Source organism: Artibeus jamaicensis, unplaced genomic scaffold (assembly GCF_021234435.1).
Source record: "Artibeus jamaicensis isolate MK-2021 breed Jamaican fruit bat unplaced genomic scaffold, CSHL_Jam_final contig_519, whole genome shotgun sequence".
In the NCBI taxonomy this organism is placed as follows: Eukaryota; Metazoa; Chordata; class Mammalia; order Chiroptera; family Phyllostomidae; genus Artibeus; species Artibeus jamaicensis.
In genome coordinates this window covers 20763945-20780564 of record NW_026521871.1, presented here as the reverse complement: position 1 = coordinate 20780564, position 16620 = coordinate 20763945, and the positions used below count along the sequence as shown (strand labels likewise).

General features: G+C 49.5%; 1 protein-coding gene across 1 annotated transcript; it reads right to left on the bottom strand.

Moving 5' to 3' along the window:
* Positions 1-2735: 2735 nt before the first annotated feature.
* On the bottom strand, positions 2736-5598 carry TRH (thyrotropin releasing hormone). Its single transcript, XM_037139272.2, has 3 exons — positions 5581-5598; positions 4470-4694; positions 2736-3806 (listed from the first exon to the last, which is right to left on the bottom strand). Exons 2-3 carry the CDS (start codon positions 4684-4686, stop codon positions 3295-3297), a joined length of 729 nt encoding a protein of 242 aa, XP_036995167.2. The 5' UTR covers positions 4687-4694; positions 5581-5598; the 3' UTR covers positions 2736-3294.
* Between the last annotated feature and the right edge of the window lie 11022 nt (positions 5599-16620).

The window sequence follows — 16620 nt, the reverse complement described above, 5'->3', positions numbered from 1 at the left end:
TATGAGAAGTAGAAGAAAGAGGGCTCTAGGAAGAGGGAAGAACATAAACAAAGACCCTAAGGTCTGTTCAGGACATTAAAAAAAAAGGCCAATTGGGTAGGCCATGGTAACAAGTTTGAATTTCATCCTAGGTGAAATGGAAGCCATTGACAGGTTGTGAGCAGGGTGGTTGCCATCATCAGATATGGACTTCAAGACAGTCCCTCTGCCTGTGTGCAGAGAATGGGTTTGGGAAAATAGTGAAAGCCAGAGACCAGCTAAGAGGCTACTGTAGTCTTGAGATGAGAGATGATGGCGGCTGAAACAGAGTGGTGGCAGAGGGGCTGGAAGGAAATGGGTGGACTGGAACTATATCTAGGCCACAGAAAAAATTGGATGATAGGGGATTAGAGACTAGAGATAACCTCCAAGTTTCAGAGTCACGAGCTTAGAAAAGTCACCTTACTTCTTTCTTGGTTACCTTTTGTTCTAGAATGAGGTGACTATGATGGGTAATTCATTCATTCAACAGATATTCACAAATCCCCTACTATGTGCAGTGGATGTAAAAGTGCTTTTCCCAATGTCTGGCTCCAGAGGAAATGCTCAGGAAAATTCTCTTTCCCTTTTATCCTTCAAAGCTTGAGCTTGAGCTTTAAAGGATAAAAGTGTCCCTTTTCCCAAAAAAGCTTCCTCAGTTCCACCCCAAACCACACTGTTTTTAACACTTCTAAGCTGTGGGGATCCTAGTGCCTGTGTGGGGACTGGACTGGACTGGGGAGAAGGGGAGAACTACATAAGGCACAGGCCTGGGCCAAACAACAGTTGGGGGGAGGGGAGGTGGCAGGGAAGGAGGGTCCAAAACACCTCAAATTTCAAATATTAGCAACTCCATGGTCATGTTACTTCTTTCCATGAAGCCTTTGTTAATGATTTTCCCTTCTGCCCTAAATATCTTTCCTCTTGTTTGTCCTTTGACTCAGTTTGGATGTTTCCCCCTCCAGGAAGCCTGCTTTGCCCAACCACCCCTTATCTGTGTTCACTTTGCATGCTTAGCTCTTCACAATCAATACTCCTCACTCTAAAGGGCCACCATCTGTTTGCTTGTCTGTCTCCACACTGGCTGAGGAAGTCAGGCTGGGGGATTAAAATAAAAGTGACTTGAAGCTTTTAGCATCCATTCAATAAATATTTATGGAGCACCTACTTCTGTGCCAGACCCTAACCTAGGCAGCTTTGATGAAGGCAGGCATGTGAGAAGAGAAAGATTAGAAGGATTTCAGTGAAGAGAGAACAAGGGAGGGGCATTTGTGTTAGTCAGAATTAGCTAAGTTCAGCTGCAGTAACAAATAAACCCTGAAATCTCCGTGATGTAAAACACAAATTTATTTCTTGCACGTGAGAAGTCTGATGTGGGTGAGCAATGTCTAACTTCATCTGCCATTTGGACATGTGCCCTTCCAGGCTTCCATGGCGGGAAGAAAGGGGTAGAGCATGTTCATGGAGTCTAACTGTCTCAGCCCGGGAGTGATACCCTTCTCTTCATAGCCCATTGGCTAGGGCTAGTCATATGACTCCACCCCAACTGCCAGGGAGGCTGGGAAATGTGGGAAACACAGGGACCATCTCTACCACAGCATCCTAGGCTGAATGAAAGTCACGTGTGTGGGAGAGGGGATTTGGGAGCAGCACATATACTGAAGGATAAAGCTGTGATGCCCAGTACGGACTCACAATAAAACCCCAGTGACGAGATTTTTGGTGTTTTCCTTTTGTTTTTAAGATTTTATTTATTTCTTTTTAGAGAGAAGGGAAGGGAAAGAGAAAGAGAGAGATAGAAACATGAATGTGTGGTTGCCTCTCATGTGCCCCGCTACTGGGGACCCAGCCTGCAACCCAGGAATGTGCCCTAGACGAGGAATTGAACTGGCAACCCTCTGATTTGCAGGCCCATGCTCAATCCACTGAGCTGCGCCAGCCAGAGCTTCTTTTGTTTTCTATTTGTGTGTGTGTGCGTGTGTGCATGTGTGTGTGTGCATGTGTGTGTGTGTGTGTGATTGGATTTAAGTGTCTTTAGATGGCTTCTTCAATTTGCCCAGGTCCCCGCCACTCTCTCCTGTTCTATACTCAGCCTGCCTCCATGCCCGGCTTGAGAAGGTTCCTGATTTGAGTCCCCAGGTGTAGCTTTTGTCTTTATTTTGCCTGTCAGGTGACACAGATTGTCAATTCCTACCACAAAGCTATGCTGATTACAAACCTGAGCCAGACCAGCCCTCGCGCCAAACCAGGCAAACTCAAGGCAGGGTCCTGAGCTGACCCTCAGACCCATGGGCTGCACCTCAGCCACTTTGTGTCTTCCAGCAAGCCCTTCCTCTTCTCCAGGCCTCAGTTTCCCCAGGTGTCAAATAGGCTTCAGGGTCCCTGTCTACCTCCCGAGCTTGTTCTGAGATGGCGGCAGTGGAGAGGACATTTCGTTTCATCCTCCAGGGTCCCCAATTCCCTTCTCTGCGGAAGTGGAGAGCTCTAGTTCTGTCCCCTCTCAATGCTGAAAAGAGAAACCCCACAGCGGCCGAGACAGAATCGCAACCACAGAGCTCCAGGATTATCCAGATGTGTGTTTTATTATGATTAGGATGATTACCATTGATAAGGAGAAGGTGCCTAGCAGGTTATACACAGGCCACAACATCCAGGGCGATGTTTACATATCTCCCACTCATTCATCCCACAACTACCACACAACGCAGCACCACAGGTGTCTCCACCTAAAACGCTTCCCCCAAGCAGAACACAGCTGTGAGTCTGGTGCTGCCACCCACAAAAATACCACACAAGAAGGAGAGGAGCAAAGGAGGAGCAGCACTGGGGGCAAAGTTCACATGTGGCAAATCCTGACACTCAGGACTTGGGATCGACGCCAAATCTGGGCATCACCACTTCAGCTTGGCCCCACCCTCACCGGCTGCCTGGCCCAGAAGCACTCTGCCTCTCTCTGAGAATCGCTTAGAAAACACTGAAGGGTCATCTTAGCCAGGGCTAAGGCAGAGGAGCAGGCCTGGGGCTGGGGGAGGGTCTCTGGGATCTGCCCCCTTGCCACCAATGCAAAATGAAGTAATACAGGTTTTTAACTCATAGGATGGCTTTCCGTGTCCCTGAAGGAGGGGGGCAAGGCCAGGGGTTTGGGTGTGTGCATACAGGGGGCTCAGGTTCATGATGAGCGATGTAAGGAGGCAGGAAGAGGTGGTCACGGAGGGCTAGGGCACACAGGGCTCAAGACATTCTTAGACCCTGCACTGCGCTTAGTGGAAACTGCGCTCACTCCTCCAGGGGCTCCCTGGTCCAGGCTGCCCGCCGCCCAGGGTGCTGTCGCTTCTCCTCAGGCCCCTGGCCCCTGCTCAGGTCATCCAGGAGCCCCAGCAGAAGGCTGGCTTGACCACAGGCTCCCTGGAACCCACATGGGCCTCCCAAGGCTCTCTTGCCCGGATGCTGGCGTTTCTCGGGCATCAGGTCTCCTTTCTCCTCCTCCTCTTCCTCCTTCTCTTCCCAGCTCCTTTGGGAAATGGGATCCACCAGCCGTCTTCCTGGGTGCTGCCTCTTGGTTAACATATACCCCAGCCAGGAGGAGCGCCGGCCAGGGTGCTGCCGCTTCTGCTGGGTCACATCTGCTGACCACATGGCTGCATCCTCCCGCCGGCCTGGGTGCTGCCGTTTGTGGGGCCCTGAAGCCCCTCCTTCTTCCTCCTCCTCTTCAGCTCCCTCTTCTGCCTCCTCCCTTTTGCCTGGATGCTGACGTTTAGAGAGCCAGTCAGGTTGAAAGATCTGGGACTCTGTGGAAGGAAAGAGGCCATGAGGGACACCCCTGACCTCTGAGTGCCCACTCCAGGCTTCCTCCCAGTCAAGGTAAGAATTCCTGCAAAACTCACCCAGAAACTCCTGCAGAACTCACGCTGGGAGGCCTTGCGCCTGCCTCCCAGGACTCACAGACACACGCGCACTCATGCAGATGGTCAGAGCATGCTTCTGGTTCCAGTCCCAACTCTGCCACTCCCTAGCTGTGTGACCATAAGCAACTCACTTAACCTTTCTGAGCCTCAGTTTTATTCTGTGTAAAATGAGGGATAATAACACTACCTATCTAAGAGGCTGTTAGGAAGATCAACCTCTAAGTGTGATAAGGTGTTTGCAGCCCTTAGAACAGTGAGCACCAGGGATATATACCCTCATAATCAGTCAGCACTCAGACTCTCCCCAGCCCAGAATCTTCCCCACTGAAGGTATGCTGTCTGTGAGATATTCCCAGGACTGAGATCCAAGAGGAATGTGGTCCCAGAAAAGGGTGAACTCACAACCCTGAGGAGGGTGTGGCCCAAGAGAGTTTCTGAGAGCTAGGCTAAGTGATCAGATCGCTCTCTCTCCTCTGCTCTGGGTTTTCCCCAGCCCTCTCCTTGGCCTCCTCTCCCCTGGGCGGCCCTCGTAGACCGGCCTCTCACCTGATTCTGGATTTCCCTGGACCCCTCCCAGCCGCTGGAGGTCTTCTCGAAGGAGGAGGAGACGCTCTGCCTGGCGCAGGAGGTCGTCCAGGCCCGGGTGCTGCGCAGCTGTCGCCGCCTCCTGCTGGACCACTTCGGCCTGTGTGCAGCCTCCCGGGACACCGTGGGTCAGGGTCAGAGTCAAAGTCATGGCGAGCAGCAACCAGGGGCCAGGCATCCTGGCGTCTGGGTTCGGGAAGACAGAGAGAGCATAAGCACGCCGCGCCCCGCTTTCCTGCCCGCGCCCCGCTTTCCTGCCCTAGCAAGTCCCCCGTGGCCAGCGGAACCATTTTAACACACCATTCAGGGAGCAGGACCGCCTGCCACCTCGGAGTGGGGGCGGCAGGAGGATCTGCCTCGGGCTCTGGGTGTCCTCACCCACTGAGATGCCTGCCCGCGCGCAGTTCTGCCTGCGGGAGGCAGGAGGCCGTGGGAACCCTGCCGCCACAGCCCTACTCGGTGCTCCCCGGAGCTGGGGCAGCGAGCGCTCCGGTAGGCTCCGCAGAAGCGAAGCCAAGCTGCAGCGCCGGCCCGACGGCCGCATCGCGTGCTAAGTTTGTCCCCAAGGTTCCCCAGGCGACATTCTTGTCCCGACGCCCCTTCGCCAAGGTCCCCAGTTCCAACGCGTAGATACGATTTCTATCGCTAAGGTTCTATGACCAAGCGAGGAATCCAATTCTGACACTAAGATGCTAATCGCATCGTTAATTCCAACGCCAAAATTCTTTTTCTAGCGCGAGTCGGAGATTGTAAGGCTAAATTCGATTCTAACGCGAAAATTTCGCTCGTGACGTCGGGATTCCCATTCGAACCCGCGGGCTCCCAGGCCGACGCCCGGCTGCCTCGTTGCGCCTCGGCGTCTGGACACCGGCCGGGGTTCGGGTGGCGAGTCTTCCGTGCGACTCGCAGGCGCCGAGACGTGAGTGCACAGGAGTGGCCGCCACCAGCCTGCCGGCGCCGGGGAAGCGCGGGGATGCGAACGCAGCGCCCACCTGTGCGCGGAGGCTGCGGCTGCTCCCGGGGCGCAGTGGAGCGGACGCGCGCGCCGGTGGAGAGGGACGCGGGCGGTTACCTGGAGGGCGCGACCTCCGCGGGACCTGTCCGGGATCCTGGGGCCGAGAGTCCCGCGTTCGGGGGTCTGGAGGCGGTGGGTCGGGGGTCCCGCAGCGCTCGCAGGCCCCGGACGCCAGCGCCCGCTGCTCCGCCCGGGCCCTGCTTATATCCGCGCGAGGCAGCGGCGCGGGTGAGGTCAGCGGGGAGGGGTCGCGGCCACCGGGAAGGGGCGCTGACGGCAGCCGGCCCCGCGGGTACCCCGCCCGCAGGCCTGCCAGCTCCGCCGGAAATCTGGGGCTGGGGCGGGGGCGGCGGGGCGGGAGGGAGAGCGAGCTGACACGCGCCGCAGGACGGGGTCACTTCTGCACCCAGCTGGGAAGGTCTGTTGTCCAAGAAAATGCTCGTGCGGGGGCAAAGCAACAGAGACACAGAGAACAGGGACAGCTGCAATAGAACAACAATTAAAAAAATTAAAAATTCAAAAACACTAAAAAATCAAAATAAAAAGATGAAAGAGTCACGTGGAGAGAATGGGAGATAAAGACGAAGACTGAGAGCTGCAGGGGGACAGAAGCAGGGAGGTACAGAGACGCGCACCGCACCGGGGAGATGGAGGCAGAGGCTGGGGGTGGGGGGAGGAGGGAGGAAGGGGTCCAGGGAGAAGTGAGGGGACAAGTGGGATCTGGGCTCTGATTCTGACTGCGTCACCTCTGGCAAACGCCTCCCACTCACTCTCTGGGCCTCAGTTTTGTCCCCTGCACAGTGCAGTGGCCCCGGGGGACAGTGTTCAGGATGCCCAAGCCAGTAGTCTGTGGGCCGCCACCACTGACAGACTTCTGTGTTACTCTCACAGTTCTTTTTTTTAAAAAACCTGAATAACTAAAAATTTAAATTTTATTTATTTATTTTTTTTTGAGAGAGGGGAAGGGAAAGAGAAAGAGCGTGAGAAAGAAACATCCACGTGAGCGAGAAACACTGACGGGTTCCCTCTCATATGCACTGTATCCCGCCCCCACACCCTACACCCCAGGCGTGTGCTCTGCCAGGGAATCCAACCAGCCACCTTTGGCTTTGCGGGACCACGCCCAAACAACTGAGCCACACCAGTCAGGGCTGAATAACCAACATTTAAAAACCGGGAGAACTTAGGGAAAATGTGGATTTATGACTTCTCTTGGAAGAGAGTGGACCTACACTTCCTCTCCGGCTGCCCTTGGTTGCCCCACTCTCCACCACTCCCTACTGTCTCCAAATGTTTGCCCAGTCACCAAGAAGGGACATTGGAGTTCGTGGCTCCTGGACCGGAAACCCATTGGGGTCCACCCTACCCAAGCAAAAGAGGGGAGGGGATGTGGGAGGAGAAAAGCATAGATGCCAAGGAGCTTGTCCCCCAGCCACTCCCCACAGTCATGATACCTTGGAGGAGAATCCTGCCACATCTAGTCCTGGGCACAGCCTACAACCTGAAGCACTTAATGGCTCCCTTGTCAGTCCAGGAGACACAGACGTTAGCCAGGCACACTCAGAGGAAACCACATTTTAGACTGAACAACATCTGTGAAGGCCTCTCCTCACTCTAAGTAATCCTAACAGTGTTCTGCCTCCACATTCAATATTTCTTCAGCCACATACTTTCACTGAACATCTGTTGTATGCCTGGACCATGCTAGTGGTCTGGCAAGGGGTACCAAAAGTTTTTAATTATTACTCCTTCCCCTGGCAGAGTGCCCAAACTTCCCCGCATGCCCACCGTCTCACTGCATCCTCACATCTCCCTGCAAGATGAACAAGGTGAAGACTATTAGGCCCACTTTGCAGATAGGCACACAGAGGCCTGGAGAGGATGAAGGACTTGGAAGGTTAGAAGTGGAAGGGAACTTTCCGATCACCAGCTAAAGAGTCCTCTCCTCATTTTTAGATGAGGAAACTGAGGCCTGGAGAAGATGATGTGATCAGCTTCTCAACACCCAGGCACACTTTGTGTCCCCAAGTTCAGATGGTTGGCTGGGGTAGATTGCACTCAGGCTTGCTCTGTCCGCCAGACTCCAGAATTTGAGGAATTGCCAACCTAGCTAAGTATTTAATCGGACGGACAGACCTATCATCTTTCTCATACAATGGTGGAGGTGTAAATTGATGCATCCTCTTTGGGTGGTAACCTGAAAATTTGACACATATGTGCCTTCCACAAGACAATTCCATTTCTCAGAATTTATCCTGCAGATACCCACACCTGTGCATGAGGATGTGTATACACGGGACATTCCGTGCAGCATGGTTTATAGAAGCCAGCATTGAGAACAGCCTGCATGTCTGTCCACTAGGGGGCACCTGCTTAAATCGACTAGGGCCCATACGCTCTATGGGGTACTACTGAAGCTTTAGAAGAATGGGCTATTCCATATGTATAGATGGAGAACAAGCTCTAGGAAAAAAGTGAGAAAAGCAGAGCGGAGAGCAACGTGTACATCATGTACATCTGTGTGGTGGTGCAGGAGATGGACTGGCATGCTCTAATGCAGAAACTCTCTGTTGGGGCGCACAGGCATATGCAGGAGGGGAACTGGGGAGCCCAGGCATGGGAGGACAGTGCAGGGGGGCGTTGAATTTTTCTCTGTGAAGCATTACCTAACCACAAACCAATAAACAGCACCCCAAAAAATTCTTTCTGAGGCTAAGGCTCAGAAATAGTAAGTGTGGTCAGATGGAAAACCTGCCTAGTAGAGCTGAGGTGCCTGGGTCATCACCCCCTGGTGTGCCCCTACGATGCCTTTCTATAATCAGGGGTTTGAGTTGCCTGTTAGGAGGAGAGTTCCTAGACAGCGGATGAGGAGGAAAGGGGGTTCCTACGGAGCTCAAGGGACCAGAGAGGATGTAGAGGTATCTGGAGTGCCTTCAGCAAGCCAACTTTCTCCCTCCCTCCTCCCTCCCTTCCCTTGGTGAATATTCACTGAAGCCCTAGTGAGAAACAGAACCTGTTCTAGTCATTAAGTGCTGTATTAACCATGTTTCTAACACTTGACTTCTGGGGTCTTGCTGACTCTGGAGAGACTGTGGAGCCCAGAGTTGACCCACTCCTGGGAATAGTAAAGAGCTGACCTGGAAACACCTTTCATGTGCAAACAAACCAATCCAGAGCCACAGCCCTACCACTTACTAGGCTATTATCTTCTTGCCCTAATCACCCAGGGCCAGGTATCAAACAACTAAGGACAGCCGTATGCCCCAGAGTTTACTGAAATTATTAAAATTTGCTCATCCTAAACCTTCTGACCCACCTGGCCCATTCTTTCCTGCAGAAGCCACAATAAAGGCTCTTGCCCATCTTTCCCCCCACTTCCTGCTCCCTCTGCCTCCTGATGCTTCCCCATGGGGCCCTGCACGGTGTGGCGCGCTCCCTTCTCACACGCACTGAGGGTAATAAGCTGCCTTTCCAATAGTGGTCATCTCCTGATCCACTGGCCTCACCGTGCCTAAATAGTAATAAGGCCTACACTTAAAACAGGGAGCTGAGAGTCATTATGTTGCATATATTTTTCTTTTTCTTTTTTTTAATTGATGAGAGAAAAAGAAACATAATTCGTTGTTCCACTTTGTTTATGCATCTATTGGTTGAATCCTGTATGGGCCCTGACCAGGGATCAAACCCACAACCTTGGTTATGGGGATGACACTCTAACCACCTGAGCTCCCCAGCCAGGGCTATATTTTTTTATTTTTTTCTCTGACATTACAAATATATTTGTACTGTAGTTGCTGATCAGATTTATACAGCTGTGCTTTGGAAAATAAATAATGGGATAATTTAGTGGCGAGTTTATGCACTATTTCTAACTCCCAGTGCCTACCCTCACCCCAACACACAGGCACACACGCACACACACACACGTGCACACACGTATCCCACTTCCTGCAGGAGGTCTGTTGAGTTTCTGGGTGGGCTCTGATGTTCTGGATTCGCCTCCCTTGAGTTCTATCTCAAAGCCTCTCTGCTCCCTGTTCAGAAATGTCCTCCAGATATTTTAGGATCTTTATCAGTTCTGAGCAACAGAAGGCTCTGAAGCAGCCCCTCCCAGCTTACCTTTTAATTTTTTATGGTATTTTAATTAAACTTTTTATTTTGAGATTATTATAGATTCACATTCAATTCTAGAAAATAATACAAAGATCTTGTGGGCACCTTTTGTCCAGCTTCTCCTAATGGTTTCATCTTACAAAACTGCACAGTACACTGGCCCTGGTGGGTAGCTCAGTTGGTTAGCGCATCATCCTGATACACCAAGGTTGCAGGTTTGATTCCTGGTCAGGACACATACCAGAATCAACCAATGAATGCATACCTAAGTGGAATGACAAATTGCCATCTTTTCTGTTTGTCTGTCTGTCTGTCCCAAAACAATAAATTAAAAATGTTTTTAAACTATATAGTACAGTTCTGGCAAAGATGGAGGCATAGATAGACATACTTTGCTTCCTCCCACAGCCAAAAAACCCCCGACAAATTAAAAAAAAACAAACAGAACTGACAGAAAATTGAACTGTATGGAAGTCCAACAACCAAGGAGTTAAAGAAGAAACATTTATCCAGACCGGTAGGAGGGGCAGAGACGAGCAGCCAGGGTGGGGAAGACCTGTGGCAAGGTGGTGACTGGCAGACCAAGTGGTCCCACATTTGTGTGTGAGACAGACTGTGTAACCCAGGGTTCCAGTGAGGGGAAATAAAGCTTCAAAACCTCTGCCTCTAAAAACCGTGGGGGTTACAGTGGCAGGAGACACTCCCAGCCTCACAGGAGAGTTCATTGGAGAGACCCACAGGGTCCTAGAACATGCACAAACCCACCCACCCCGGAATCAGCACCAGGAGAGCCCAATTTGCTTGTGGGTAGAGGGGGAAGTGACTGAGAGTCTCCAAGAGCCAAGGAAGTGGCATTGTTCCCTCTCAGACCCCCTCCCCCACATGTGGCACCACAATGCAGCCATGTGGGTTGCCCTGCCCTGGTGAAAATCTAAGGTTCCGCCCCTTGCTATGTAACAACTGTGTGGACACACACAATAATATGGCCCTAGTGAAAGAACAAATCAAATCTCCAGAAATACAACTAAGTAATGAAGAGATAGCCAACCTATCAGATGCAGATTTCAAAAAACTGGTAATCAGGATACTCACAGAAATGATTGAGTATGGTCACAAAATAGAGGAAAAAGTGAAGGCTATGCAAAGTGAAATTATGAAAAATATACAGGGAACCAACAGTGAAGGGAATGAAACCAGGACTCACATCAACAATATTGAGCAGAAGGAAGAAATAACCATTCAACGGGAACAGAATGAGGAACAAGAATTTTTTAAAAGGAAAGGCTTAGGAACCTCCAAGACATCTTTAAACATTCCAAAATCCAAATCATAGGGGTGCCAGAAGGAGAAGAGGAAGAACAAGAAATTGAAAACTTATTTGAGAATATAATAAAGGAGAACTTCCCCAATCTGGCAAAGGAAATAGACTTCAAAGAAGTCCAGGAAACTTGGAGAGTCCCAAAGAAATTGGACCCAAGGAAGCACACACCAAGGCACATCATAATTACATTAGCCAAGATTAAATAGAAGGAGAGAATCTTAAAAGCAGCAAGAGAAAAGGAGGCAGTTACCTACAAAGGAGTTCCCATAAGACTATCAGCTGATTTCTCAAAAGAAACCTTGCAGGCAAGAAGGGGCTGGAAAGAAGTCTTCCAAGTCATAAAAGGCAAGGACCTGCATCCAAGATTGCTCTATCCAACAAAGCTATCATTTAGAATGGAAAGGTAGATAAAGTGCACTCCAGATAAGGTCAAGTTAAAGGAGTTCATCATCACCAGGCCCTTATTATATGAAATGTTAAAGGGACTTATCTAAGAAAAAGAAGATAATAAAAAATATGAACCATAAAATGACAACGAACTTATAACTATCAACAACTGAACCTAAAAACACAAAAACAGAAACAAAAACAAACTAACCAAAAAACTAGAACAGGAACAGAATCACAGAAATAAAGAATACATGGAGGGTTATCAGCAGAGAGCAGGAGGGTAAGGAGGGGGAGAATGGGGGAAAAGGTATAGGGAATAAGAAGTGTAAATGGTAGTAGGTACAAAATAGACAGAGGGAGGTTAAGAATAGTATGGGAAATGGAGAAGCCAAAGACCTTTTATGTACGACCCCTGGACATGAGCTAAGGGCGGGAATGATGGTGGGAGGGGGTGTGCAGGCTGGAGGGGAATAAAGGGAGAAAAAATAAAACAACTCTAGTAGTATAATCAATAAAATATACTTTAAAACATAAAAACCATGTAGTACAATATCACAACCAGGACACTGACACTAGCACAATGCCCTGACCTTGTTTAGACCCCCCAGTTGTACTTGTACTTGGCCCTGTCGTGTGTGCACACGCAAGCACATATGCAACTTTATCACGTGTGGGCCATGTATCTGCCACATGGTGGCTTTTCAATTACAGTAACAGCACCTTATATAGGGTCTGGCAGAAGCAAGTCCTGCTTGAGTGTGGTGGGTAGGGTAATAGTATGGTTGTAGTAATTTATAGCTTTAATTCAAATTTTTCACCTAAAATTTCATATGGTATGCTTGAGTGTGATATTGTTATGTTACAGAATTACATAGTTATGATTTTGTAATAGAAGATTTTGTAATAAAAAGGGTGCTGTTTGTGCCAGATCCTGTATAGATCTAGTTATTTCCTTTATAGTCTTCTCTTATTGTCAAAATAATAAAGGTTTTCTTTTCTCCAAGATCATAAAAATCATCTCAGGAATTCAGGAAGATGAGTCCATTTCGTTTTTGCCCCTTTTCCATAGAAACCTGCTCCAGAAATCTCTCTAATCCAGATTCCTCCTTCCCCATTAAATTTGTTGATGCTAAACCCACAGAAAACTTTGCAGTTCTCATTTCAATCACCAATTTCTTTATTCAACAAGTGTTTGCAGTACATGCCCAGGTGCTGAGCATGGTTCTCGACCCAGGGCACGTGATGGTTGGGGGCGGAGTACATGATAAGAAAAAATGGGAAGGGGTCATGTTATGGGGCCTGTTGCCATGAAGAATAAGGGGTTTGAGTTTATTCTCAAGACACTTTGAAAATAAAGGATTTAGAGCAAGGAAGAGATGTGATCTAATTTAATCTCTTAGGCCATCCCTCTTGCTGCTTGGTGAATGATGAGGGTAAAGAGGGCAAGAGGGAATGAGCCAAGCCACGGGAGGAACAACCGAGAAACCCTGGCCCCTGCCTCCCTCCCCCTGTCCTGTCCACCTGTCCATCTGTCCTCTTGGGCCCTCCCCCTGCTCTGTGGGCCTGGAAAGTGAGTGCACTCCACCAGGCTCAGCATGAGTCTGCCCTCACCCCATGCCCCTTCCCCACGGCTCCCTGTCCCCTCCACTGTGCCTGGCTGTATGCGGATGCCTCCCAAATCACCTTCTCCACAGAAAACTGCACAGTCCTCAGAAAGAGCCTCCTTCCTGGGTGAGGCGCCTGACCAGCTGCAAGTGAGAAAAAACACAGCCCTGACTGGCATGAGCGAAATAAAAAGGGATGTGATGCTGCACGTGTCCAACAGAACTCAGGCCTAGGACTAGTTGCAGGCACGGCCGAATCCTAAGGCTCGAATGACACCATGAGGAGTCTGTCCCTTTTCTCCCTCTGTTGTCTTGACTTTTCTCTAGATGGTTTCATTCTCAGGTTGACTATCCTCAAAAGCGAAGTGGCCATAGGCATCCCCAGGATCTCATTTTCCCAGCTGAGTTAACCTAAAAGCCAAAGAGTCCTCTTTCCTAAATATTCCGTGGTCAGCCCTCCTTGGCCCTGCCTGGGCCACATGCTCATTCCTGGAAGGTCCCTATGATTCAGATTGGCCTACCCTAGGGCTGGGGGTGGAATCAATCCCATCTGAGCAGCATGGACTGAGGGGCTTCTCCCAAGGCATGTTGGGGACCACTAACTAGAAGAGGAGCCGAATGGTAAGCCAGTAAAACAACACAGGTCTCCTATGTACCCATTACATGGATGGGGAAACCAAGAGTGAGAGAGAGGAGAGGCTTGCCTGTGTCCCTCAGTAAATTAGCAACAACCTCATGACCAGGGTCCTACCCAGTGTCTTTCCTTCATGCTGCCTGGGTCAGGGTTTTCTCCAAAGGAGCTAAAAGTAACCAGACTCTGGCTGGAAGACTGGATTCTATTTTTCATCCCATGTCCCATCCCCTCCCCCAGAATCTGGTTCTGGTCTTGGTGGCAGTAAATTGCCATTAAGAGAGCACTATCTTTTCTGAAAAGTTGGGGAAGCCTGACTGCAAATAACACCAGGCCCCTGAGAAATGACCCTCTAACGGAGGAATTTCAGACATCGTGGTGGAAAGGGAGTGTTCTTTGGGTTCCAAGGGGACTTCCGGCAGCTGCTACTTTAATTCCATGTAGGTTACCCTTGGTCACTGTCCAGCTGCCAGCAAAGAAGAGCTAACTCAGTGGATTCCCTCCAGGACCCCTAAATTCCAAACATGTTTATTAAGTGCCAGCTGCATGTAGGCAATGCAGTAGGTGTCATGGAATACAGGGGAGGGCAAACGTTGCCTGGTTTCCGTGCTGCGTGTAGGATCAACACCTTAGCCTGGCATTCAAGACCCTTACAACTTGGGCACAATCTAGGCTCCTCTCCTGACAGCTTTCCCCTGACTTCATGTCCAGATCCCCCTCAACATCAACCAATGAAACTCATTTTACAAACATTCTGTGCAATTCCATGCCTCCCTTGTTTTTGCCCCTCTCCATACCCCCTGCCACCTGTGGACCACTTATTCATTTAAATTTTTTTAAATTTATTGATCGATTTTAGAGAGAGGGTGAGAGAAACATCAAGAAAGTGACCCTGGCTAGGGCCACTTACTCATTCTTATGAGCCTGCTGCAAATGCCCATTCATTCATTCATTCATTCATTCATCGTTTCAGGCCTGGCCAGGTACTCGGTTAGTTGGTTGGAGCATCGTCCCAATATGACAAGGTTGTGAGTTTGATCCCTTACACATGTAAGAAGCAATCAATGAATGCAATAAATAAGTGGAACAACAAATTGATCTCTCTCTCTTGCTCTCTCTCTCTCCCCACAACCCCCTCAAATCAAATAAAACATATAAAAAGTTATCATTTCATTCATTCATTTAATAAACTTTTCCTGAGCAGCTAACATGTTGAGTTGTAGGGTCACTGAGAGGATCCCGACAGGGTCACTGCTCTAAAGATGTTAGCAGCCTGGGAGGCTAGAAGGATGTGCCCCCATAAGCTGTATTACAGTGTACTGTGTGCTCAAAGGCCCTGGGTGGGGATGGCTTGTTGGACAAGTCTTGGAGTTACTTTGGATGGAAGCGCATGCCGGAAGGCTTCCTCTGACCATCCTGACTAGAATACCTGCCTGTCACACTTTCTCTTCTTTTCCAGCCTTTTTCAAGTGCAGGTGGGTGTTTCCTTATTCCTTGTTTATTATCTGCCTTCCACACCAGAACCTCAGCTTCATGTAGACAGCTATTTGTCTCTTGCTGTTTATCAAGTTCTGGGCACATAGGTGACACTTAGTAAAGATTTGTCACCTATTGATAAATGCTTTCAGCCTAGAGAAAGTGAGTGCAAGTTGCCTGGCCCTGTCTTTTGAGGTGAGAGAGCACAAGGGTAACCTCCCTCTATCACTTTTGGACACACATGAGAAAGTCAAGATACTTACTAGAAGGAGGAACAAACTAGGGATGAGTCTTGGAGCTGTACAAGGAGAGGCCCGAGGGCCAGAGCAATCAGAGAAAGCTTCCTGGAGACAGAGGGGCAGAAGCCGAGCCCTGAAGGATAGAGAGAGTCAAGACAAGCAGAATTGGAAGGAGATGAGCTCAAGCTGATGAAAGACCTGTTTTCACTCCCCCTCATAAGCAGAGCTGCTGGTCTCTGCCTCCCCTCCCCAGTGAGATGCCAGGCAGAGTCTGCCCCTGTCTGGGCTCAGGGCCAGAGAAGGCTTCCACAGCCATGAGCCCCCACCAACCCAGACCTGTGCCCCCATGAGGTCTTACATTCATGATGAGAGGCCAATTGCAGTTCTCTGTGGTCCAGATTGCTTCCAAAGAGCAATTTTCTGCCCAGCTGGAGATTGCTAAGAGGAGATCGTGCTCAGGGAGGGCACTGGGGGCTGTGCGGATGTCGCCACCCCACAGGGCTGGCGTGGAGCTGGATGCACAGGATCCAGCTCTGCAGTGTGTTGTCTGATATATTCAGCTGCCACAGACATGGGCGCAAATGTGTTTGCGCACATATCTCTGCATGCATGTACATATGTATGGTTGCATGCATGGTGTGCACTTGTGTGTACATATGCACATGTGTATATGCATTGTGGGTCCGTGTTTATATAGTTTGCATGTGTACTTGTGCCCAGATATACAGGCCAATGTGTACATGTGTGGCACTTGTACCGGTAGTTTAGTTGGGGGCAAATGATCTAGTGATCGTCTTCCATCTGTTTGGTCACTGGCGACCCCATCTAATAAGGAAACATGGCTTAGATCTAATGTTCTGCTCATGAATAGGACGTCCTTACTGCCTCCTTCAAAACTTACCTGTTTACTCTTCCATTCTCTGCTCTTTGCTAAGTCACTCTGGTGAATTAACATGTGTTGCTATAAGAGAAGGAATCTCCTTGAGGACAGAGGGTGTGTTCATCTCCCAAAGAGCTTAACACACAGTGGGAGCTGAGGAGAAGGTGAACACTGGAGAAGGACCACAGAGAAGGACTCAGGTAGAGGAACCAACTCCTGGGTGTCCTGAACGCGTTTCCTCCCTTAACTCACTCAGCCCTGTGTCATCAGAATGACCCTGCCCATTTAAAGAAATGAAGGCATATATCATAGAGTTGTACACTCAAAACCTATATAGTCTTACTAACCAATGTCCCCCAATAAATTTACTTTAAAAATAATAATAAATAAGTTTTATATTCACTTACCATAAATAAATAAATAAATAAATAAATAACGTCTCA